Source organism: Melanotaenia boesemani, chromosome 18, assembly GCF_017639745.1.
Source record: "Melanotaenia boesemani isolate fMelBoe1 chromosome 18, fMelBoe1.pri, whole genome shotgun sequence".
In the NCBI taxonomy this organism is placed as follows: Eukaryota; Metazoa; Chordata; class Actinopteri; order Atheriniformes; family Melanotaeniidae; genus Melanotaenia; species Melanotaenia boesemani.
In genome coordinates, this window is record NC_055699.1 from 31,287,711 (window position 1) to 31,311,753 (window position 24,043).

Sequence of the window (24,043 nt, forward strand, 5' to 3'; positions counted from 1 at the left end):
AGCTGGAAGCTGACTGAAACTGGTTGGAAACTAGCTGGAAGCTGGCTGAAACTGTCTGGAAACTAGCTGGAAGCTGGCTGAAACTGACTATAAACTGGAAGCTGGCTGGAAACTAGCTGGAAGCTGGCTGAAACTGGCTGGAAACTGGAAGTTGTCTGAAACTGGCTGGAAACTGGTTGGAAACTAGCTGGAAGCTGACTGAAACTGGCTGGAAACTAGCTGGAAGCTGGCTGAAACTGGGTGGAAACTGGCAGTTGGCTGAAACTAGCGGGAAGCTGGCTGAAACTGGTTGGAAACTAGCTGGAAGCTGGCTGAAACTGTCTGGAAACTAGCTGGAAGCTGCCTGGAAACTAGCTAGAAGCTGGCTGAAACTGGTTGGAAACTAGCTGGAAGCTGGCTGAAACTCTCTGGAAACTAGCTGGAAGCTGACTGAAACTGGCTGGAAACTAGCTGGAAGCTGGCTGAAACTGGGTGGAAACTGGCAGTTGGCTGAAACTAGCTGGAAGCTGGCTGAAACTGGTTGGAAACTAGCTGGAAGCTGACTGGAAACTGGTTGGAAACTAGCTGGAAGCTGGCTGAAACTGTCTGGAAACTAGCTGGAAGCTGGCTGAAACTGGTTGGAAACTAGCTGGAAGTTGGCTGAAACTAGGTGGAAACTGGAAGCTGGCTGAAATTGGCTGGAAACTTTCAGCTGGCTGGACACTGGCTGGAAACTAGCTGGAAGCTGGCTGAAACTGACTAGAAACTGGAAGCTGGCTGGAAACTAGCTGGAAGCTGGCTGAAACTGGCTGGAAACTGGAAGTTGTCTAAAACTGGCTGGAAACTGGTTGGAAACTAGCTGGAAGCTGACTGAAACTGGCTGGAAACTGACTGGAAACTAGCTGGAAGCTGGCTGAAACTGGGTGGAAACTGGCAGTTGGCTGAAACTAGCTGGAAACTAGCTGGAAGCTGGCTGAAACTGGTTGGAAACTAGCTGGAAGCTGGCTGAAACTGTCTGGAAACTAGCTGGAAGCTGGCTGAAACTGGTTGGAAACTAGCTGGAAGCTGGCTGAAACTAGGTGGAAACTGGAAGCTGGCTGAAATTGGCTGGAAACTGGCAGCTGGCTGGAAACTGGCAGGAAACTGGAAGCTGGCTGAAATTGGCTGGAAACTGGCAGCTGGCTGGAAACTGGATGGAAACTAGCTGGAAGCTGGCTGAAACTGACTAGAAACTGGAAGCTGGCTGGAAGCTGGCTGAAACTAGCTGGAAGCTGGCTGAAACTAGCTGGAAACTAGCTGGAAGCTGGCTGAAGCTGGCTGAAAACTAGCTGGAAGCTGGCTGAAACTGGCTGGAAACTGGAAGTTGTCTGAAACTGGCTGGAAACTGGCAGCTGGCTGAAAGTGGCTGGAAACTGAAAGCTGGCTGGAAACTAGCTGGACTAAAGAAGTAAGGTAACAGGTGTAAATTATGAATAAGAACATGAAAAAAAGGCTTTTTTCTTTTTGTTTTCACATTTCCTGTGACATTTCCTAGAGGCTCTGCACCTCAAACTGGTTCCCACTGGTGAATAAAACACTGAAAACAGAGGGAAGACGTGTTCTCATGCCTGACAAATGTAATCAGTGACAGCAGAAGACTGGAGAGAGAGTAGCAGTAGTAGTAGTGACAATAAGTCAATGAGTAAATAATTATCACACACACACACACACACACACACACACACACACACACACACATATGTTTTAACGGTGCCTGGTGGGGTCGGTGGCTGCCGTCCCTGGCCTCCCAGGGCCACAGGGCGCTCTGGATGGGTCCTTCCTCTGCCCCCTCTCAGTGAATGCGGGGCCATCCTGGGTGGCGGGCTGGCTGGGAGACGTGTTCTGGGGTGGGGCTGGTCTCCTGGATCCTGGGGCTCCCTGGGCCGGCTCTGATCTTTGTGGTCACACTGACTGATCACTCTTCATTCCTGTTATCTCCTAACCTGCGTGCTGAGACAGTCACTGTGTCGAGTTGTGGGTTTAATCACCAACAGCTACATGTTTTTCTTTGTGTTTCTGTTGTTCATTTCTTTGTTGCTTTTTTAGAGTTTGTCTTCTAATAGGTGCTTCTGATGGTTGTCAGTTTGGGTTTTTTGTTAAGTTGCGGGTGTTTTTCTGAATCCTTACAGGTGGGGAGCTGCTTGTCTGATAGTTTTCTGTTTAGATTGAACAGCTGATGCTGTTACCTTGGAGCTGGTATATCCTTGCCTTATTTTTTTCTTCTCTTCACTCTCTTTTTTCTCTTGTTTACTGTCTTTTGATAACTCATTCCTGCCTCCCTCTTGTCAGGGTCAGCCTAAATATTTAAAATCAGCAATAGACAAATTAAATAATAAAGAATTATATTTAAATTAATCTAAAGGTGAGGGTGAGGAAAGATTAACATCCAAGGAAAATAAATAAGATTACAGCTGCTACATTAATGTGGGATATCTCACAGTCACATGCAAATGAGTGTGATGAAAAGAACTGTGACACTAGTGTTAATTTTATCAGCCATTTTTAAATTTAGTCTCAGTTTTAGTCCAGTTTAAATTTTTATCACATTTAGTCAGCCTCATCCCGTTTTTATTTAGTCAAGTTTTAGTCGACTATAAGTCGAGCATTTTAGTCTTTATTTTAGTCCAAGAAAACATAATTTTATTTTTCTAGTTTTAGTCAGAACAATCATTTTACCCTTTTATTTTTCTGTCAGCAGATAATATTGAACATTGTTAGTAGTTAGTAGAACATTGTTAAATGCAGTTTAACATTGTTAAACTACATTTAAAAACTCATACTTAAAACATAACTTTCCTATTTTATGCAGAAATAATTGCAGGCATTTTTATGTTTACATGCATTTATTTATATTAATATTGATGCCAACTCAGATCAAATGTCCTTGTGATGGTAACCTGAAGACAAACAGAACAGATTTTATGTCACCAAATAAATACATTGGGATACAAACTCCTAGAGCTGTGGTTCCCAACCTTTTTTAGCTTGGAACCCCATTTTGATATCACAAAACTCTGGTGATCCCAGACATTCAAAACACAATTTTACTTACTTTTATACCACATTTAGGCTATTTCATATATGAAAATGTAGGTTAAAGTTGTTTTAAATTAAGTGTGGCGTATTATTTTATTTTATCTAGATGATTTGCTTTAGTTTTTAGTTTGCATCCATGTGCAGCTATCCAGGTGTTTTGTGTTAACTATAGTTCGCTTGCAGCTTCTAGATTAGCTCTTAGTTCTGTCTGCTTTGATCAACCCATTAAGGCCCAACCCAAGAAAAAATGGTAAGAAAAGTCCATTTTTTTAAACATGAAGTCTTTATTTGGCCCTTTAACTAAATGTAACAAAAATGATCATTTTTGGGGGGGTGTCTACCAGTTATTACCATGTGATATATTAAAAAATATTATAATATGGTTTTCTGCTTCTGGGTATCTATTAGGGGACAGAAGACAAGTATCAGATTGTGTTCAACAGGATTTGGAGCAAAGTTTTTACCATAAATTGAAGCAAAATGTCTCAGAAACTGTATGTGACAAATATGTCACGTCGGGCTCTTATGGGTTAAACTTGCAATCCAACTGCAATCCAACATAGTTGCCCGACCAGTATAACATATCTAAGTTAGCATAAATTCAACTTCACACACAACTTGTACCACCAGCGGTACCAGTACCACAGTTTGAGAACTACAGTTCAAGAACAGGTGGTGGTTGGTTATAATCGGTCGCATCGGTCAGCAATGGAAGCCTGAACTGAAACTAATAGGGACAGAAAGAAAAAAGGAGTTCATTATTATATTAACAGACATTTAATGTTGGAACAGATTCAGTTAGGATAGCTTCAGTGTGACAGATTGATGTAATCGGTTTGTGGTGTGTCCTCTGGCTATGCAGGACTTATGATAATCATTTATTATTTACAGCAGCTCATCTCAGGCTGAGCTAGTCTAGGAAAATTGAAGGATGATGCTCTACTTCAGTCCATTTCTCTCCATCTTCTGGATTTTCTCTTAAAACTAAGGTTCATTATCCTGAAAAGTCCACTGGACAGATGGCCTTACACTACCTCCCAGCACAGAGTCCATAAATCCAGGAGTAGAAGCCGAAGTCTCTGAGGCAGGAGCAGCTCAATCATCTACTGTAACTGTGGCCAGACAACTTTATCTTCCATCTGTCTGCTCAGAGCTCATCGCTCCAGATGTGCTGCTCTCTATCTGCTGAAAGCTAACTGAAGAATGTCACGCTCAGCTTGTTTTCGTCCAAGAAAGTCTTCTTCCTTTTCTCACCTTGCAGACATTATTTAACCTTCTTGAGACACGTGGACTTTTCCTCAGATCCTGTATTTGGTTTTATTATTGACTGAAATCATCAAGAATGTTGCACTCACCTGGTGGGAAAAGCTGCTTAGAAGCGCGCTGAGGACACTGATTTTAAACTCCACTGATTAATGAAAAAGACTCCATGAATATTTTAAGACCAGAACTTCTTGGTCACCATGGAGCATCCAGTGGACCAAAAAGAGGAGGTGATGTAGATCTACATGGTGGATATCTGTCTGCCTCTCCTGCTCATGCTGGACAGATTCTGGTGGAAACCGGATCAGGTCTGAACACCAAAGTTAAACCAGAAACCAGACTGCTGAAGTTTATTGTTGCTCCATTTTTTTTTACTTCCACTGAGACATTTTCAGTTCTGGTCAATCAATGAGCCAGATTTTCTTCATCTTTCTTCTTGGTCAGTGGTTGTTTTGTGGAACACTGCCCCCTAGTGAGCAGATGTTATAACTGCACAACGTTGTCCAGGTGGCTTGGTCAGTAAAGAGTAGGATGAAAGCCAAACCAAAGGAAGATGGGACATTTTTTATCCCCCAGACTGTCCTGGTGTGAATTCTAGTTTGTTTTTTCAAACCTTTATTTGACCCTTGGATAAATTTACGGTTTATTGTTGTGTGATATGCCAGGATTATTGAAGTGCAAAAACTATCCACTAGGAGGCAGAAGACAAGTTTTAGATTGTGTGCAGTACGGTCTGGGTAAAAGCTGTGACCACATGGTGACACAGTGGGTCTCTGTATGTAAATGAACTGTATGGAGAGATGATGCATTAAAGGGCTAACAGAAGCCCAAACAAAATGGACAGAAATACACTAAACTCATATGCTTGCTGCAAAGTCTCCCACCTTATCAGACAGCAAATACATGTTCAAGTTTTCACTTTTCATGTCCTTGTTTTGTTTGTTTCACAGTTGAAAATTTGCATAGTGGTTATAATAAAACTTGATTATTGTAACAGTGTTTTTACAGGTTCTACCTAAAACATCAGTCAGACACCTGCAGCTGATCCAGAACTCTGCTGCTCCAGTCCTCACTAAGACCAAGAAAGTGGACCACATCAGTCCAGCTCTGAGGTCTTTACACTGGCTGCCGGTCCGTCAGAGAATAGACTTTAAAGTTCTGCTGCTGGTCTAGAAAGCTCTGAATGGTTTAGGACCAACATACATCAGAGACCTCTTGACCCAGTATGAACCTACCAGAACCCTCAGGTCATCTGGATCCAGTTTCTTATCAGTTCCCAGAGTCAGAACCAGACATGGAGAAGCTGCATTCAGCTTCTATGCTCCACATGTCTAGAACAAACTCCCAGAAAGCCTCAGATCAGCTGAAACAGTTTTTATTTAGAGTCCAGATCGGCCTCTGGTTCTTTTAAGCTGGAATTTTAAACTTTATCATGTTTTAATGCTGTTTTTATCCAGCGTTCTTTATTTTTCCTTTTTGTTGTTTTTAATGTTAAACTTTGCTTCTTATTTTCTGATGTTTTGTTTCTGTAAAGCTCTTTGAACCACCCTGTTGTCGAACTGTGTTATATAAATAAATGTATCTAGCCTTTTCATAGCCGCTATGTTTGGTGAATCAATCTGTAAAAACCTCATGGTGTCACGGTTTCTGGGTTTTGGTGGGTGTTTTGATTATGTTTAGGATTTTGGTTTTTGTCATGTTTAGTTCAGTGTTCTTGGTTTATAGTTATGTTCATGCTTTAGCTTTCAGTTTTGTCATGTTTGGTTTTTTGCCTCTTGTTTTCCTGTGATTTCTGTTCTGCCTCATTAGATCACCTGGCCTGATTAGTCATCCACTTCACCTGTGTCTTGTTACTCCTTCTGTGTATAAGTACCCCTGGTTTTCAGTCATTCATTGTCAGATCCTTATTTGGTCATGTGTAGTTTTTGTTCACTGGAGTTATCCCTGTCGTGTGTGGTTCCTTGTCTCAAGTTCTGGGAAATAAACCTGTCACCTGCACCAATTCTGCCTCCTGCCTGACTGCCTGCATTTGGGTCCTCACCTCCGCCTGTTACACATGACACATGGATATTCATTAAAATTCCAGTTTTTAAAGACAAGCCAAAGGCAGTGAATCCTTTCCTCAGCCAAGTGTAATTTAATTAAACCAGATATTTTCCAATAAAAACAAAATGTAAATGTTCTGATCCTTTCTTCTTCTTGACAGATGTACGTGACGTGCACTGTGCAGGCGAAGGGCACCCGTCTGGCCAAACCGGTGTTGTCCCTCGGGCTCATGTGTTTGGCCTTCCTCACCGGTCTGAACCGTGTGGCTGAATACCGCAACCACTGGTCAGACGTCATCGCTGGCTTCATCATCGGCACCGCCATCGCCACCTTCCTGGTAACGCATTAGCTCTGTTTGTGTGGGGAGGCTGGGGGAAAGGGGGGGCTGGATGTGATGGGACACACACACAAAGTGGTAAATAGATAAATGATAGAATAAATTCAGAAAAATGGAAGCTAAACTACTGTTGTATCTGCTCTGGATGCTGGGAGCAGGCTTTTTATTGGCCTTTACTGGACTGTGTGCTCCTCCCTGAGCCACCACCTTACCGTGGTGGAGAAGTTTGCGCATCCTGACGATCCTAGTGGCTATGTTATCGGGGGCTTTATGCCCGTGGAAGGGTCACACATGGAAAAACAGGTCTCTAGGGCAGGAACCAGACGAAGTGCGGCTCAAAACACCCCTATGATGACGACAAACCATGGACCCAGGTTTTCCTTGCCTGGACATGGGTCACCGGGGCCCCCCTCAGGAGCCAGGCCTGGAGGTGGGGCACAGAGATGAGTGCCTGATGGCCAGGCCTTTTACACATGGGGCTCAGTCGGGCTCAGCCTGAAAGGGTGACATGGGCCCCCCCCCTCCTGTGGGCTCACAACCTGCAGGAGGGGCCATAGGAGTCGGGTGCAGTGTGAGCTGGGCAGCTGCCAGAGGAAGGGGACCCTGGCTGTCTGATCCTCGGCTGCAGAAGCTAGCTCTAGGACTGTGGAATGTCACCTCTCTAGTAGGGAAGGAGCCTGAGCTGGTGTGCGAGGTTAAGCGGGTCTGGCTAGATATAGTTGGACTCACCTCAATGCAGGCTCGGGCTCTGGAACCACTGTCTTTGAGAGGGACTCGACTCTCTTCCATTCTGGTGTTGCCCCTGGTAAGAGGCGCCGAGCAAGTGTGGGCATGCTCATTGCCACCCAACTTGGCACTTGTACGTTGGGGTTTACTCCAGTGGACAAGAGGGTAGTCTCCCTCCGCCTTCCGGTGGGGGACGAGTCCTGACTGTTGTGGGTGCTTATGCACCACATACCAGTTCAAAGTACCCACCCTTTTTGGAGTCCTTGGAGGGGGTGTTGGAGAGCACTCCTTCCTTGGACTCCCTTGTTCTGCTGGGGGACTTCAATTCCCATGCGGGCAATGACAGCGAGACCTGGAGGAGCATGATTGGGAGGAATGGCCCCCCTGATCTGAATCCGAGTGGTGTTTTGTTGTTGGACTTCTGTGTTCGCCATGGATTGTTCATAACTAACACCTCGGTCAAGCATAAGAGTGTTCACATGTGCACTTGGCACCAGGAAACTCTAGGCCGCAGTTCGATGATCGACTTTGTAGTCGTATCGTCAGACTTGCGGCTGCATGTCTTGGACACTCGGGTGAAGAGAAGGACGGAGCCATCAGCTGATCACCACCTTGTGGTGAGTTGACTCAGATGTCTATCAGGCCTTTTTGGCCTGTGGGACTCCAGAGGCAGCTGATGGGTATCGGCGGGCTAAGCAGAATGCAGCTTCGGCAGTCTCTAAGGCATAAACTCGGGCATGGGAGGAATTTGGAGAGGCCATGGAGAATGACTTCCGGACAGCTTCGAGGAGATTCTGGTCCACCATCTGGCAGCTCAGGAGGGAAAAAGCAGTGCCCCATCTACACTGTGTACAGTGGAGTTGGAGGGCTGCTGACCTCAACTCGGGTCGTTGTGAGACGGTGGAGGGAATACTTCGAAGACCTTCTCAATCCCACCAACACGTCTTCCGATGAGGAAGCAGAGTCAGGGGACCTTGGTGTTGGCTCTCCCATCTCTGGGGCTGAGGTGGTTAAAAGCTCCATGGTGGCAGGGCCCCGGGGGTGGATGATGTCCGCCCAGAGTTCTTTAATGCTCTGGATGCTGTAGGGCTGTCTTGGCTGACCCCTCCTTTGAGGGGTACTCCGGGAGTATGGAGTGCCGGACCCTCTTGTACGAGCTATCCAGTCCCTGTATGACTGGTGTCAGAGCTTGGTCCACATTGCTGTCACAGATTCTGTTCATAACTTTTATGGACAGAATTTCTATGCGCGCCGAGGTTTTGAGAGGATCCGGTATGGTGGCCTCAGGATTGGATCTCTGCTATGCTTTGCGGATGATGTGGTTCTGTTGGCTTCATCGGGTTGTGATCTTCAGCTCTCACTGGAGCGATTCGCAGCCGAGTGTGAAGCGACTGGGATGAGAATCAGCACCTCCAAATCCAAGACCATGGTCCTAAGCTGGGAAATGGTGGAATGACTTCTCCGGGTCGGCAATGAAGTCGTGCCCCAAGTGGAGGACTTCACGTATCTTGTTCACGAGTGAGGGAAGGATGGAGTGGGAGATCAACAGGCGGATCGGTGCAGCATCTGCAGTGATGCGGACTTCTGTCATGGTGAAGAGGGAGCTGAGCCAAAAGGCAAAGCCCTCGATTTACCGGTAGATCTACGTTCCTACCCTCACCTATGGTCACGAGCTGTGGGTAGTGACCGAAAGAACAAGATCGCAAATACAAGCGGCTAAAATGAGTTTTCTCTGCAGGGTGGCCGGGCTCTCCCTTAGGGATAGGGTGAGAAGCTCGGTGATCCGGGAGGGGCTCAAAGTAGAGTCGCTGCTCTGCTGCATCGAGAGGAGCCAGATGAGGTGGTTCGGGCATCTGATCAGGATGCCTCCTGGATGCCTCCCTGGTGAAGTGTTCCGGGCACATCCAACCGGAAAGAGGCCCCGAGGAAGACCCAGGACACGCTGGATGAACTACATCTCTCGACTGGCCAGAGAATTCCTCGGGATCCCCCCGGATGAGCTGGTTAATGTGGCCGGGGAGAGGGAAGTCTGGGTTTCCCTGCTTAGGCAGCTGCCCCCGTGACCCAACTCCGGATAAGCGTCAGACAATGGATGGATGGATACTGGACTGTGACAGTAAATCTCCTCTTTGGGATGTTCTGGGTACAGATGGGATTCACCCAGAGGTGACATTACCAGGTGGGTTTGGGTAACACAGTTATTCAGTGTTGTGTGAAGGGAAGAGGGCAGTGACCAGTCTCTACATAACTGTATCAGACTGGGGTGGCGGCTCTGGAGAGAAGGTCACAACCAACCACCAATTGCTGGCGGTGGAAGTAGGATCATAATCATGCTTGTGAAGTCGAGTATGTACTACACACCCGACAAAAACTCCCTTGAAAGTCCCCTGATGCAGAAACTGTGTGATGCTATATTTTTTAGCTCCGTGTTGAACTTATCACACCAAAAATGAAGTCAGTTCTGGAGGAGGAAGTTCCAACTCTGTAAGGATAGAGTCCAGTCCTGGAATGATGTTTCTACTGTTTGCAGATGGGATTGTTTTATTGGCTTTAGAAGACCTCCAGCGTACACCGTTTGGACATTACAGCGGGTCAACCTATTGTTAAGATTTGTAAGTGTCTTGTGTTCATGAGTGACAAGGGGGATTCAGGGTGGGATGAGACATTTTCCTAGCTTTTAAACTTTCCATCACCTATGATCAGGATCTGGACAGTGCCCAGAAAACAAGTGTTCTTGGATACCAGCATCTAAAAGAAGTTCCTCCGGGGATGGGCGGAGCTTCAGAGAAAGGGGGAGGAGCTTGGGATGCTTCTGGGTACTTCTGGGAGCAAACCCTGAGGTGTAGACTCATTTGCTCATCTGGTTTCTTGCAGCATACGTTCAGCAGGGTCTAGTGTGAGACTTGTCCTGAACATCCCAAAGTTTGGTCTCTCTGGGGTCAGATCCATGTGTGAAAAAACCTCCTGAACCACTTCATCATAGTTTCATAAAGATCCCACTGGCAAGAAATAAAAACTGGAAAACGTATCAGTAACTGTAGGATAGATGCTTTAACTCGAAGGTGAGAGTCCTTGCTGTACTTCAGTCATACATGTGTTCAGCAACGGTTAAAACAAGTCCAGCTGGACCCAGCTTCAGTCAGACTGTTTTACAGCATCACTGCTGCAGAGTGATGCATGGAAATCTGACTCAGGCTCTAAAGAAAGAAAGAAAGGCTGTTTCCATTTCTTCAGTGTTTTCTCTGTGCCTGCTGCAGGCGTTGTACTGGTAGGCAGAATAATCTGCATCTATTTCTGGCTCTGGAGTTAAACAGCTGCCAACATCTGGTTGTGTTTGGAGACTGAACTCAGACCATTCAGAGGAATCTGCTAGTTCTGGTTCAGGTTCTGGAAAACCTGCAGGGGAGTGGCCTCTGTTTCTCCCTCCATCTTTGGAACTCATATTGTTTGTTCTTTACTTTAAATGTTAACCAAGGGCACTAAATGAAGGAATGAATGAATGAATGAATGAATGAATGAATGAATGAATGAATGAATGAATGAATGAATGAGGGAATGAATGAATGAATGAATGAATAAATGAATGAATGAATGAATGAGGGAATGAATGAATGAATGAGGGAATGAATGAATGAATGAATGAATGAATGAATGAATGAATGAATGAAGGAATGAATGAATGAATGAGGGAATGAATGAATGAATGAATAAATGAATGAATGAATGAATGAATACAAAAATACATGAATAAATAAATAAATAAGACTTCAGCAAATATGAATCCCACACAAACATCAAGTGTCCAGAGATTCATCAGCAGGTAGAAAGTTCAGTTCTATAAAGTTCTACGAAGGCTCTCCAATATTGGTCTGTCCATCTCCTGCTGTGACTGGTTCTCCAGCTTCCTTTCTGACCGTGCCCAGTTGGTGAAAGCAGAAAATATCATGTCAGAACCACTCATTATCTCCAAAGGTGTGCCTCAAGGGTCTATTTTGGGTCCCACCCTTTTCTCCATTTACATCAATGACATAGATAAAGCTGCTGGCAGCTCCCGGATCCACTGTACGCCGATGACACCATTTTGTATTCAGTCGGCCCCTCTCCACAAGCTGCAGCAGCTGTTCATCAACTCAGCCTCACTTCAGTAGAGCAGTCCTTCCACAACCTCCACCTTCGCCTCAACTCCAGTAAAACAAAGTGCATCCTTTTTAGTCGGAAAACTGGTGCCGACACCCTACCAATACTCACCTGTCAATTCCAATTATAAATACCTGTATCAATTTATTTATTTATTAGGAATTATCAGTTCCTATAAGTACCTGGGCATCTGGCTGGATTCATCGCTGTCATTCATCACCCACATCAATTATATTCAAGCCAAAATAAAAGCCAGATTAGCCTTTCTTTACTGTAATAAAGCCTCTTTCACCCACGCAACCAAATGCACTTCAGTCAAACTGACTTTACTTCCAATTCTTGACTATGGTGACATCATTTATAAAATGGCAACAAGCACAGCCCTTAAAAAATTAGACACTCTCTACCACTCAGCCATACGCTTTGCCACAAACGCCCCTTTCCACACCCACCACTGTGATCTCTATAAATTGGTGGGCTGGCCCTCTCTTCACACCCGGCGACTCCATCATTGGTTTCTTTTTATTTACAAGTCAATCTTGCACAAGACACCTTTCTAACTGTCATCTCTTCTCCACCTCGCTCACAGCACTCATCACACCAGGTCATCTGAATTTATTAAGCTCATTACTCCCAAAACTTCCACTGTTTTCGGCCGTAACGCCTTCCACTTTTCTGCTGCAAATGACTGGAACACCCTGCAGAACACTCTTAAACTCCCATCTCTGATATCTGTTTCTTTGTTTAGACAGAGACTTCAACAGATTATTGTTGACACTTGTTCCTGCTGACGATGCTGACTCTCACTTAGATACAAACATTTGTCCACTACTTTTTCTTTCACATAGATCTGTCCCATATACTGAGACCTACTCCCTTCCCCCTTTCATTTTTTTATATTTGTATTTGCTCTGCGTTGTTAAATGATCAGATCTGTTCAACATACTGCACTAAACTGGATTTTAATAAATGAAATAACAATTTTCTTATTGAAATAGTATCAAATTAGATTATAGTGAAATGTGTTAAATTGTAATTTAATTGAATAGTTCTGAATCTTTCAGATTGCTTAAATCAGCAATCTAAATCATCTTTATACAACAAACTTGGTGGATTATTTCTCTCCTTTTATAATCCCATTGGTGTTGTATTATACATGATTAAAAAGCCTGATTTGTCACCTTTGAGGCCAGAAAGGACATGGAAAAATGCGGATTCTGTCAAATGAACAACAAGGTTAAATGTGGGGGTGGTGTCCCGCAAAAATGGACCAAGGACCGAGGGAGTTTTCACACGTTATACTGTTTAATGTGTACATCCCTCCCTCGGCTGATGCAGCAGCTGCTTGTGAGCTGCTCCACAGCGCAGTGACTCGGATGCAGACTCGCCACCCGCAGTCCCTCCTGCTGATCAGCGGGGATTTCAATCACACCTCGCTCTCTGCCACTCTCCCTACTTTCGTCCAGTACGTGAAGTGCCACACCAGGGAGAACAAGACGCTGGACTTACTGTATGCTAATGTGAAGGACGCATACACCTCCGCCCCCCTCCCCCCGCTTGGACGCTCTGATCACAACCTCGTACATCTGCTCCCTGAATACACACCCAGGGTGAGAAGACAGCTGGCACAGAAGAAGTCTGTGAAAGTGTGGACCGATGAGGCCAATGAGAGACTGAGAGACTGTTTCCAATCCACAGACTGGGAGACACTCTGCAGCTCTCATGGAGAGGACATTGATGGCCTGACCCACTGCATCACGGACTACATCAGCTTCTGTGTGGAGAACACTGTGCCAACCCGGAGGGTGCGGTGTTTCTCCAACAACAAACCCTGGGTGACCCCTGAGCTTAAAGTCCTGCTGAACCAGAAAAAGAGGGCTTTCATTTCAGGGGACAGAGAGGAGCAGAGGAGAGTTCAGCATGAACTCCAGTACAAGATCAGGCGAGCCAAGGACAGCTACAGGAAGAAGCTGGAGGAGCAGCTGGAGCAGAAGAACACACGGGACGTGTGGAGAGGGCTGAAGGAGATCTCTGGATTTGGACAGAGTGGTGCCAGAGGGACAGCTGATGGAGACCAGCGCTGGGCCAATGATTTAAATCTGTTTTTTAACAGATTTGATTCAAACCCCACTCTCCCTGCCCCCCCTCCCCCCTCTTCACACATCCCCAGTCCAGCGTCTACCATCACCTTCCCCCGACCACCTTCATCTTCACCTCCACTTTCACCTACCCCCCATCTCCACTCCACACCAATGGACTCCACCACCAGCCCCCCACTGCCCTCCACCTCCCCCCTCTCCCTTACATCGGCCCAGGTGAGGAGAGAATTGAGGCGGCTGAAGAACAGGAAAGCTGCAGGACCCGACGGCATCAGCCCCAGGCTGCTCAGGACCTGTGCAGACCAGCTCTGTGAGGTGCTCAGGTACATCTTTAACCTGAGCCTCAGCCTGGAGAAGGTCCCTGTCCTGTGGAAGACCTCCTGTGTGGTTCCGGTTCCTAAGATATCACACGCGAAGGAACCGAACCATTACAGACCCGTCGCCTTGACCTCCCACCTGATGAAGACCATGGAGAGGCTCATCCTCGGTCACCTCCGCTCCGTGGTGTGCACCGCGATGGACCCGCTGCAGTTTGCCTACAGGCCAAACATCGGGGTGGATGATGCTGTCATCTACCTACTGCACAGGGCGCTGGCTCACCTGGAGACCGCTGGGAGCGTCGTGAGAGTCATGTTTTTTGACTTCTCCAGTGCGTTTAACACCATCCAGCCGGTGCTGCTGCGGGGGAAGCTGGAAGGAGCTGGTGTGGATGGAAAGCTAGCCGCGTGGACCATCGACTACCTCACCAACCGGCCACAGTACGTGCGTCTGCAGAACTGTGTGTCTGAGGTGGTAGTCTGCAGCACGGGGGCCCCTCAGGGAACAGTGCTCTCACCGTTCCTCTTCACCCTTTACACCTCGGACTTCACCTACAACACCAGCAGCTGTCATCTCCAGAAGTTCTCTGACGACTCAGCCATTGTGGGCTGTGTGTCTGAGGGGAACGAGCTGGAGTACCGGTCAGTCATCAGGGACTTTGTGGACTGGTGTGAGCGCAACCACCTGTGCTTAAACACCAGTAAGACCATGGAGATGGTGATTGACTTCCGGAGAAGGACACTACCCCACACACCGGTGAACATCCAGGGGAAGGACATTGACCGGGTGGACAGTTTCAAGTACCTGGGTGTTCACCTCAACAGTAAACTGGACTGGTCACACCACACAGACGCCCTGTACAAGAAGGGCCAGAGTCGCCTCCACCTCCTGAGGAGACTGAGGTCCTTTGGAGTATGCAGGCCTCTGCTAAGGACATTTTATGACTCTGTGGTAGCCTCTGCTAAGGACATTTTATGACTCTGTGGTAGCCTCTGCTGTCCTCTACGCCGTTGTCTGCTGGGGAGCGAGCAGCACCGACCGGGACAGGAAGAGACTGAACAAGCTGGTCAGGAGGGCCAGCTCTGTCCTGGGCTGCCCGCTGGACTCTGTGGAGGAGGTGGGTGAGAGGAGGATGTTGGCCAAGCTCACATCCATCATGGACAACACCTCTCACCCGCTGCACCAGACTGTGGGGGGACTGAGCAGCTCCTTCAGCAGCAGACTGAGACACCCTCAGTGTAGGAAGGAGCTACCGCAGGTCCTTCATTCCCACTGCTGTCAGACTGTACAACTTGTCTGTATAGTCATATTACTGTGTAATATTTATTTATATTTTACTGTGCAATACCCCCCATTATCAATGTCATCATATTCTTCATATCCCACCATCACCATGTAAATATGTATATAGTCTGTGAGGTTGTTGTTATATTTTATTTTATTTTATGTATGGATGTAGTGTGTGTGTGTGTATGTATATATATATATATGTATATATATATATATATATATATATATATATATAATGTATGTGTGTATGTATGTATGTATGTATGTGTGTATGTATGTATATATATGTATGTATATATATATATATGTATATATATATATATATATATATACATATATATATATATATATATATATGTATATATATATATATATATATATATATATCTTTATATTATAACGGTACATATTTTTGCTTTTCTTAGACTTGTAAATAATTTCTATTGCACTTTCTTGCTGTGATGCATGTTCACCTTATTCTGTCTTTCTGCACTTTATTCTATAACAAGAGCTGCTGTAACAAGTGAATTTCTCCACTGTGAGATAATAAAGTCTAATCTAATCTAATCTAATCTAATCAAAATCCCCTGTAATATTCTCCAGTTGCTTTTATAAATTATTATTTATTATTATTATTATTATTATTATTAGTGTTAACACTAATTTCCTTTATTTTCGTGTTTAAATGAATTGAATTAAAAGAACAGCAGTGAGAATATATCTAAATCCAGAGGACCTCTGAGTCCGGGACACTGGACTGGACTCCGGTCCACGTCTCAGAGTGTCTGCATCAACAGGCTCACTGAACTTAAGTCCACTTATTTGATTTAGCTTCGTACGTCCATGACGGTTACAGGAAAACATCAGTAAACGTGAGCTGTGTGTGAACAGCGTACTTGGGTTGTGTTACTCACCCAGCCAGCCAGTGTGTGTGTGTGTGTGTGTGTGTGTGTCTGCTTGGCTGTAGGTCTGTTTTTGTTTCAAAGTGTATCATATTTGTTTTGTAGGTGGTGTGTGTGGTTCATAACTTCAAGGGCAAGTTGCTGCTGAGTGAGGAGTCGCCGGCGGAGCAGCAGCCCACCGCGACCATGCTGAACGTTGGTCGAGTGGAAAGTCCTCTGGAGAAGTACATCGCCTCACAGGTGGGGATGATGCAACAAAACACACCTGCACATGTTCCGTAGACGCAACATTCCTGTAAAGGGAAAACCTCAAAGTTCAATCTGTACTTTACCATCACGCTCATTCAGAAATGTGTGAATCAGCACAGCATACAATGAATATTGCTGCTGCTGCAGGAGACAGATGATGAAGATGAGGAGTCTTGCTTCATCAAGGACTGTCTTCAAGCCTTCCTGCACTGGCTGCAGGGTCTCAGCTGGTTCCAGCATCTTCGGAATAAAAGGCAACTGAGCTGAAGTGGTTTGATACCAAATCTCTGGACTTAACCTCAAACTTCTTCCTGCTGCATTCAGCACAACTGTGTGACGGGTACCATGTTAGGCCAAAGTCATGGTTTCCATGACGATGTGTTGGTTTGTGTGTATGGACATGGAACCTACTCACACTTCTTCCTGGGTCAGCCACTCTGAAGCTTCAAACCTGATGCAGGTGCACAAATGACTGTTTGGCTACATTTCTGAGCCTGATAAAAACATTTCACACAAACACACCACTTAGACAATAACTGTTTGAGCCACAACATTAAAACCCTCCCTAGAGCAGTGGTTCTCAAAGATTTTGAGCTACGACTCTCAAGAGAGCAGGAGTGGGTGTACACGACCCCCGTCCCCACATGGGTGATTGTGTGATCAGGTAGTCAGGCTGGAAAACTGTCGGAATCTTCATAAATACGGAGGATAAAGTGGTTGTTGGTGGATCACTGCTGTGACAAGGCACCTACACCCCAAATTCTGCTTATTTTTTGCGATAATGTCAAATTCAGATTTTTGAAATTGCATGTGTACTAACTTTACTGTTTGTGCATTAATGTGTTAAAAAATGAAGGTGCTTATTTCAAAGATTTATCTCTTCACTAATGGTTTATTTTGACAGTCCTGGTAAAAATCCCAAATTTATTTGATGAATGTAGACTTGATCGTTTTTACAATATGATCTCCCCCAGGGTGGGAACCACTGCTCTAGAGGATGTTTCTGCACAATTCAGATTTAAGGTTTACTGACAGTTTGGAATAAATGAAAGCAAAGAACAATTAGTCACGAGAAAAATAAGTTTACCCAGAAACCCAGACTGAGCTCTGGGCTCCAGCTTTCCTCGGTTCTCTTGCACAAAAGGGTTTGACCAGCAGGTGGCTGGAAGCGTGCTGTAGTATTGCAGAAAACTGAAGTTTAATCTGTTATTCTCATTTCTTTTCCTGGAATTAATTCCTCAGAGACACGTGGTTACAAAGATAGATTAATGGTTGAGCCGCTTTATTGTTTGACAGTATGAAGGATTAAAGAACCACATAATTTATCCAAAAGGAGTTGATTCCAACTGCCTTAAATAGCTTTTTATTTTATTTTCTCTTCATAAATTTATTCTGTGCCAGAGTGAAGCTGAGTGACAACCAGATTACCATCCCAGAGATGCTGTTAAAAGCTCCAGTAAAGATCAGAAACACTTCCCCGAGAGTAGCTGCATGTTTCTTCCTGCAGAATCTGGGATCTGCTGGCTTATTTTATCTCAGTGAAACACGCTCCAGGTGCATCTGCTGCGTTTAGGTGTCCCATACAGCAGCCAGGCAGGTAACAGGTGTCTCCCTCACCTGTTCAGATTCAGCACATCTGCCACCTGGTTGGTAGAGAAAAACTTACGTCTTTTTGACAGCCCTGCATTGAACACTAGAGAGAGATCCAAGTCCTGTCTATCCACGGCTGAACCAATCATTGGTTAAAAAGCATCATCTGGTCTCATCCAGAAACGGGTCAAATGTGCAGAAGGAAGTCGGACTGAAGGCTGTCCAGAGAGTTTGCTGTGTGTTTGAAGAGAGTTTGAAGTGCTTTTCCTGCACTGCTGGTGTGTCTCTGCTAACTTTTCTTCTCTTTCCTGCTAAAAAGAATCACATTAACCGCTGTATGACATACAGGCCATGTCAGATGATTCACTTCACAGCTTCCTGCTTTGCTGATTTTCCTTAAAAAGAGCAGAAAATCTCACACTTTAACCTCAGCTGTGACGGCTCGGAGGATAAAGTGCCTGCTCTAAAAATAGGGCAGCCTAAAGACACTTTAAAGTTAAACATGCCACAGTGAACAAAATGTCCAGCAGGGAGGAATCTGTGCAGCAGAAAGCTAACATCCACTTTCTGAAAGCGTTGGGATGCTGCATGAACCAAAGTCTGTGAGTCATTTACGTCCGCTGTCTTCAAGTAAAACGTTTCTATTAGAACAAAGCAAATGAAGATGAAAGGGGTTTTAATAAGGTCCTGAAATGATTCTAACCTGGTGTTTTAGTCCAGTTTCCCAGTTCTTCCAACTTTTTCAGAAAGTGGTTGAATTTCTTCTTGGTTCTGTTTGGTGACTCACATCAGCTAAAGGTTTATCTCTGGCTTCATTATAAGAGAAGAAAAGAATCCATGTGTGACAGATAACTGCTGTAGTCCTTGTACGATGTGTACGAACGACTGGCCACAATCAGTGTTGTAGTTTGTTACTGTCTCATACAAGTTCAAAGACTAAAGAATCATGATCAGTCACTGGGTCATTTTTCATTCACTATAAGCAGTAGCGCGGTACCAGCCGAGTTAATCCTCATTAAACAGGTTAATAGCAGTCAGAGAGAAGCTGCACGGAGATAGATCATCGTTCTGATCTGATCTGACAAACAGCTGCTTGAGCTCTGATGCTCCGTTCTGTTGCAGCCCAACACCAGAAAACGGCGCCATGTTTAAAATATACAGTGGATTTATTGTTTAAAGCCACACGCCAGGAAGAAAGAAGACAACCTGCTGGACGTCCACCATCCTCCTCCTTTGCTTCTGGGTCGCCTTCTTCTTCATTATGATTCAAGAAAGGCCGCTATGGCATCACGCCGCTATGACATCACGCTGCCATGACATCATGCTGTTAAGGCCAATATCCACCGGGTCCGTGTGCACCGCGCTCTGGAGCTAAATGAGAAACACGATTATCACACTGTCTGCTTTAGTAATGAGACGCTGTTGATAGCAAACATGAAACGATAAATAATCACTACTAAAACGTTTCCAGTGAGGAAGCTCCAACGTCTCAGAAAGTCTCGTGTCCAGCGACTCCTTGTGATGTGTCTGTCCTCCACAGATGCCGTCACAAGGAACAGTTACGATGGGAAGCTACATCTGGCCCCGTTCTTACAGACTTCTCTCAGACTGGTTGTCTTGGTCCATTTTTTCCAAGTTGATGCATGAGACAAGCCAAACATGAGTTTTTGCCTGTCGCTATTATGCCCCACCTTACGGGTAAGGGTACAGCTGCCATGGAAACAGCAGAGATCAGGGTTTCCAAAACCAACCGTCCCACCCAGAGCCAAACCCGTTTTGAGCCTCCAGTCCGCAGAAGCCAGCACTCCCTACGCTGGACTTGTGTGGGATGAGTCCAGGATGCCACTGTGGGAATACTGGCATGCTGACTGGAGCGTTGCCATGGCTGCCATCAGAGCCCAGACCTTCAGGCTGAAATCATCTGAATCTTCCTCTAAAGCTCCTCAGATTCAAAGTGAAACTCTTTCGTTCTGCTGTCCTGATGTTGCTTCTGCTCTCTCGTCCCTCTCTAGAATCACATCGCCTTCGCTGAGGTCACATGACGTGGAGTCAGCCGTGTGGCAGACCCACTGGACATCCACGCTCTTCACCGTCCAGCCCTACTAACAGGAGTGCAGATCTAACTCCGCCCTGTGTGTGTGTGTCTGTGTGTGTGAGCTGCTGTACTTCGTCCTGTGTCGTCTTTTTCAGGCCTATGTTTATATTTGCAGGAAAAACGGGGGTCAGAGACCCTCCTGGGACAGGTTGCTTCTGCTTTCTCCATCTATGCACTTCCTCTGAATCCTTGTCAGACTTCCCTAACAGGTCTTTTCTGGGAGGAAGGTTCCATCATGGACTCCTGGGAGACCAGAAGAACGAGCAAAGACCTGGATCCATCATCTCACCTCTGTCCTGGTCAAATACTATCTTCATCTGTGTGAAATAGCAATGTTCCAATAATATGGTAGCAACAAGCTCTCAGTCAACAAGCTGATCGTGTCTGTTCTGTCTTCATTAAGTTAATGAACCTTTTCACGTTTTACATCATTTTTATACCATCAGGACACGAGTCCAGCTTAAAACGTTACACTGATGCTGAGTTAAACCTCATTAAACACATCAAGGTGCAAGATAAATAAACACATTCCTCACTCACCGATTAGGAATTTGTTTATGGTTAAAGCTGCTCCCAGTTTAAAAGAGCTCCACAGACCAGTTAGTTCTGGGCTAAGACTACTTCATATCTGTGCCCCGTAACACCAGATTAAGTGTTTTCTATCGTTAAATCATGCTGTGATGAGGCTGAAGTCAGTACAAAGCTATTAAATCTTTTCCCAGTGCCAGTAGTAGCATCTCAGAGGAGAAGCCTGTAAGCTCCAGCAGCATGAAGGATGGGGGTCCAGGTTCTGCTAGACCAGCTCGGAGCTCCAAGTAGCAAATCTGAAACCTGGAAACTTTTTCATCTTTGTTTTGACGTGTAATTTATTGTTCTGGACATCTCATTGAAGATGTGTGTGTGTCTGTGTGTGTGTACAGTTAGCCAATGAAAACACTCCAGTCTTGCTGTACTGTAACAAAGGTTTCTATCGGCACTAGACAATCACCTCCTCCTTTCCTTCCTTCCTTCCTTCTGATTTCGTAATTTATGCACCTCTCAGTGGGATCATTATAGTCTGAACTCATGTTTTATTTGGTTTTAAATCAGGTTACAGTGATGTTTGCTCAGAGTTGACAGAAATGTTGGTCCCATCGCTGTCTCACTCAGTGATTGTTTGGACCCTGACCAACGATTTACAGCCTGGTTGGAGGATTTCAGCCTCACACAAAGCAGTTTCTTTGGTTCTTAGAAGAGTTTGTTCTTCCTCTGTTCCTCTGTTGTTCATATCAGTTCTAATTGTGTAGGCACTGTTGAAACATGGAATAACTTATTTACCAAAGTTTAATGATACATAACAATTATGTAAAGAGCAGAAAAGCAAAATATATTTATAGAAACGTAGTGCATTCACAAGGAAAAGAAAAAAACAAAAAGCTCTTTTTCTGAATTAACAGAATAATTTTACAACATATAAAAAAACATAAAATTTTTATTGAATTAACATATTTTTACAAACAAAACAACGACTTTCTTGTTAATTAATTAGACGATTTTACCAAAAAACAGCTCTTAGTCATTCTCTTAAACACTAGAACCATAATAATCATCCAGAAGTCTGTAAGCCAGTCTAACCCTGCAGAATGAGACTTTCAGAGTCTGGAGTCAGAAAAGACCGGGCATCATGGTGGGTGTTATGATGGAGGTCATGGTGAGCGTAATGGTTGAGGTCATGGTGGGGGCCATGGTGGAGGCATGGTCGAGGTCATGGTCGAGGTCATGGTGGGTGTCATGGTGGAGGCATGGTGGGGATCACAGTGGGCGTCATGGTGGAGTTCATGGTGGGGGTCATAGTGGAGGTCATGGTGGATGTCATTGTGGGGGTCATAGTGGAGGCATGGCGGGGGTCATGGTGGAGCTCATGGTGGGGGTCACTGTGGGCGTCATGGTGGGGGTCATGGTGGCGGTCATAGTGGAGGTCATGGTGGGGGGGTCACAGTGGAGGTCACGGTGGGTGTCATTGTGGGGGTCATAGTGGAGGCATGGTGGGGGTCATGGTGGAGGTCATGGTAGGGGTTATGGTGGGGGACATAGTGGGCGTCATGGTGGGGGTTTTGGTGGGTGTCATGGCGGAGGTCACAGCGGGCATCATGGTGGGTGTTATGATGGAGGTCATGGTGGAGGTCATAGTGAGCGTAATGGTGGAGGTCACAGTGGGCGTCATGGTGGCGGTCATAGTGGAGGTCATGGTGGGGGTCATTGTGGGGGTCATAGTGGAGGCATGGTGGGGGTCATGGTGAAAGTCATGGTGAGGGTCATGGTGGAGGTCACAGTGGGCGTCATGGTGGGGGTTTTGGTGGGTGTCATGGTGGGGGACATAGTGGGGGTCTTGGTGGGGGACATAGTGGGGGTCATGGTGGGTGTTATGGTGGGGGACATAGTGGGGGTCTTGGTGGGGGACATGACGGGGGTTCTGGTGGGGGACATAGTGGAGGCATGGTGGGGGTCATGGTGAAAGTCATGGTGAGGGTCATGGTGGAGGTCACAGTGGGAGTCATGGTGGGGGTTTTGGTGGGTGTCATGGTGGGGGACATAGTGGGGGTCTTGGTGGGGGTCATGGTGGGTGTTATGGTGGGGGACATAGTGGGGGTCTTGGTGGGGGACATGGCGGGGGTTCTGGTGGGGGACATAGTGGGGGTCTTGGTGGGGGACATGGCGGGGGTTCTGGTGGGGGACATAGTGGGCATCATGGTGGGGGCAGAAAAAATGAAAACAGCTTATTTATGAAATTTTCTTGTTAAATCAGAAACAGATGTTTTTTCTCATGTGAATGCGTTACGCCTCTGTTCATATTGACACTGTAGATGTACAATGAAAGGACATATACTGTCATTAATCACTTTTATAATGTCAGGAATCACCTACTTTCTATGAACTGAGCATGTTTATAGTCCATGAGTCTCAGTCTAAGTGACTGTGTTGGGTAACTTCTACCAGACCATTTTAATTTTCTTTTATGTTTTCTTGTAGAAAAAACCCGTACATTGGAACGTCTCTTCTCTTTATTACTGTATTGTTTGTAAATTTCATTTGAGAAATTGTCTTATTTATCTGAGTATTTTGATGCTAAATTCAACACATGTAAACGTATCTTTGCCTCAGTTATTGCTGTAAATCCTAAAGAGCATGTCTCCACACACTTCAACCCCTCCTTTTCACAGATCCACTATCACTTCGAGTGAAAGTGTCTTTGGCCTTCCATCCTCAGGTTTCTCCACAGATTTTCTAATAGAATAAAGATTTTTATACTTTATCTACTGAAGGACATCAAACTGGGAACTGTATTATCTCGGAGATGGAGGGGTCTCTGTGTTACTCGGATGTTTCAGCACCGTGGATAGCAACAAGCTTCTCTGTTTGGTAGGTTACCATGATGACAAATTCAGCCCCATTCATTGGTGACACCACCACGTCTTCTTCTAAAAGGTCTGAGAATTTACCCAAACTACCGTTTCTTTTAAAAAGTGGACATGTCTGAGCTGTAATACATTTTTTACCCATCAGAAACCAAAATTAGACATAACAGTAGCCTTAGAAAGCATGATAAAGCAACACAGGACTGAATCCCACACTTCACAGACCCACAGTCTGGGTGATAATTCCAGCTGGACTGCTCCACCACCACCTCTCCCTTTAAATAATTTGATTCATGATGCCCCATTTTACAAGAGAATCGCCCTTATTTTAACCCAGTCGTGTACTTTTAAACGCTTATCAATCAGGAGTGAAAGTAAAGATAAGATGAAAAAAAATGGTTCTAAAGAAGTTGGTTTAAAAATTGTCAAACGGAACAAAATGCAGTGATCTTAAAATCTCATAAGTATTTTATTCACCAGAGAAAATATAAAACAGATTAAAAGTGAGACTTTATAACCTTTTGTTGTCTCTGTTCCAACTT

The 24,043-nt window shown here is 45.3% G+C and overlaps 1 protein-coding gene across 3 annotated transcripts in view; it reads left to right on the plus strand.

Annotated features, from left to right (window-relative positions):
• The window catches only part of LOC121628836 (phospholipid phosphatase-related protein type 5-like), a 139,378-nt gene extending 117,869 nt beyond the window's left edge, over positions 1-21,509 (plus strand). For all 3 annotated transcript variants that reach the window (XM_041968214.1, XM_041968213.1, XM_041968215.1), the window contains 3 exons: positions 6,524-6,700; positions 16,278-16,412; positions 20,024-21,509. In XM_041968214.1, coding sequence (XP_041824148.1) covers positions 6,524-6,700; positions 16,278-16,412; positions 20,024-20,053 — 342 coding nt within the window. In that variant the 3' untranslated portion in view covers positions 20,054-21,509. The remainder of the gene's footprint in view (positions 1-6,523; positions 6,701-16,277; positions 16,413-20,023) is intronic.
• The last annotated feature ends 2,534 nt before the right edge of the window (positions 21,510-24,043 follow it).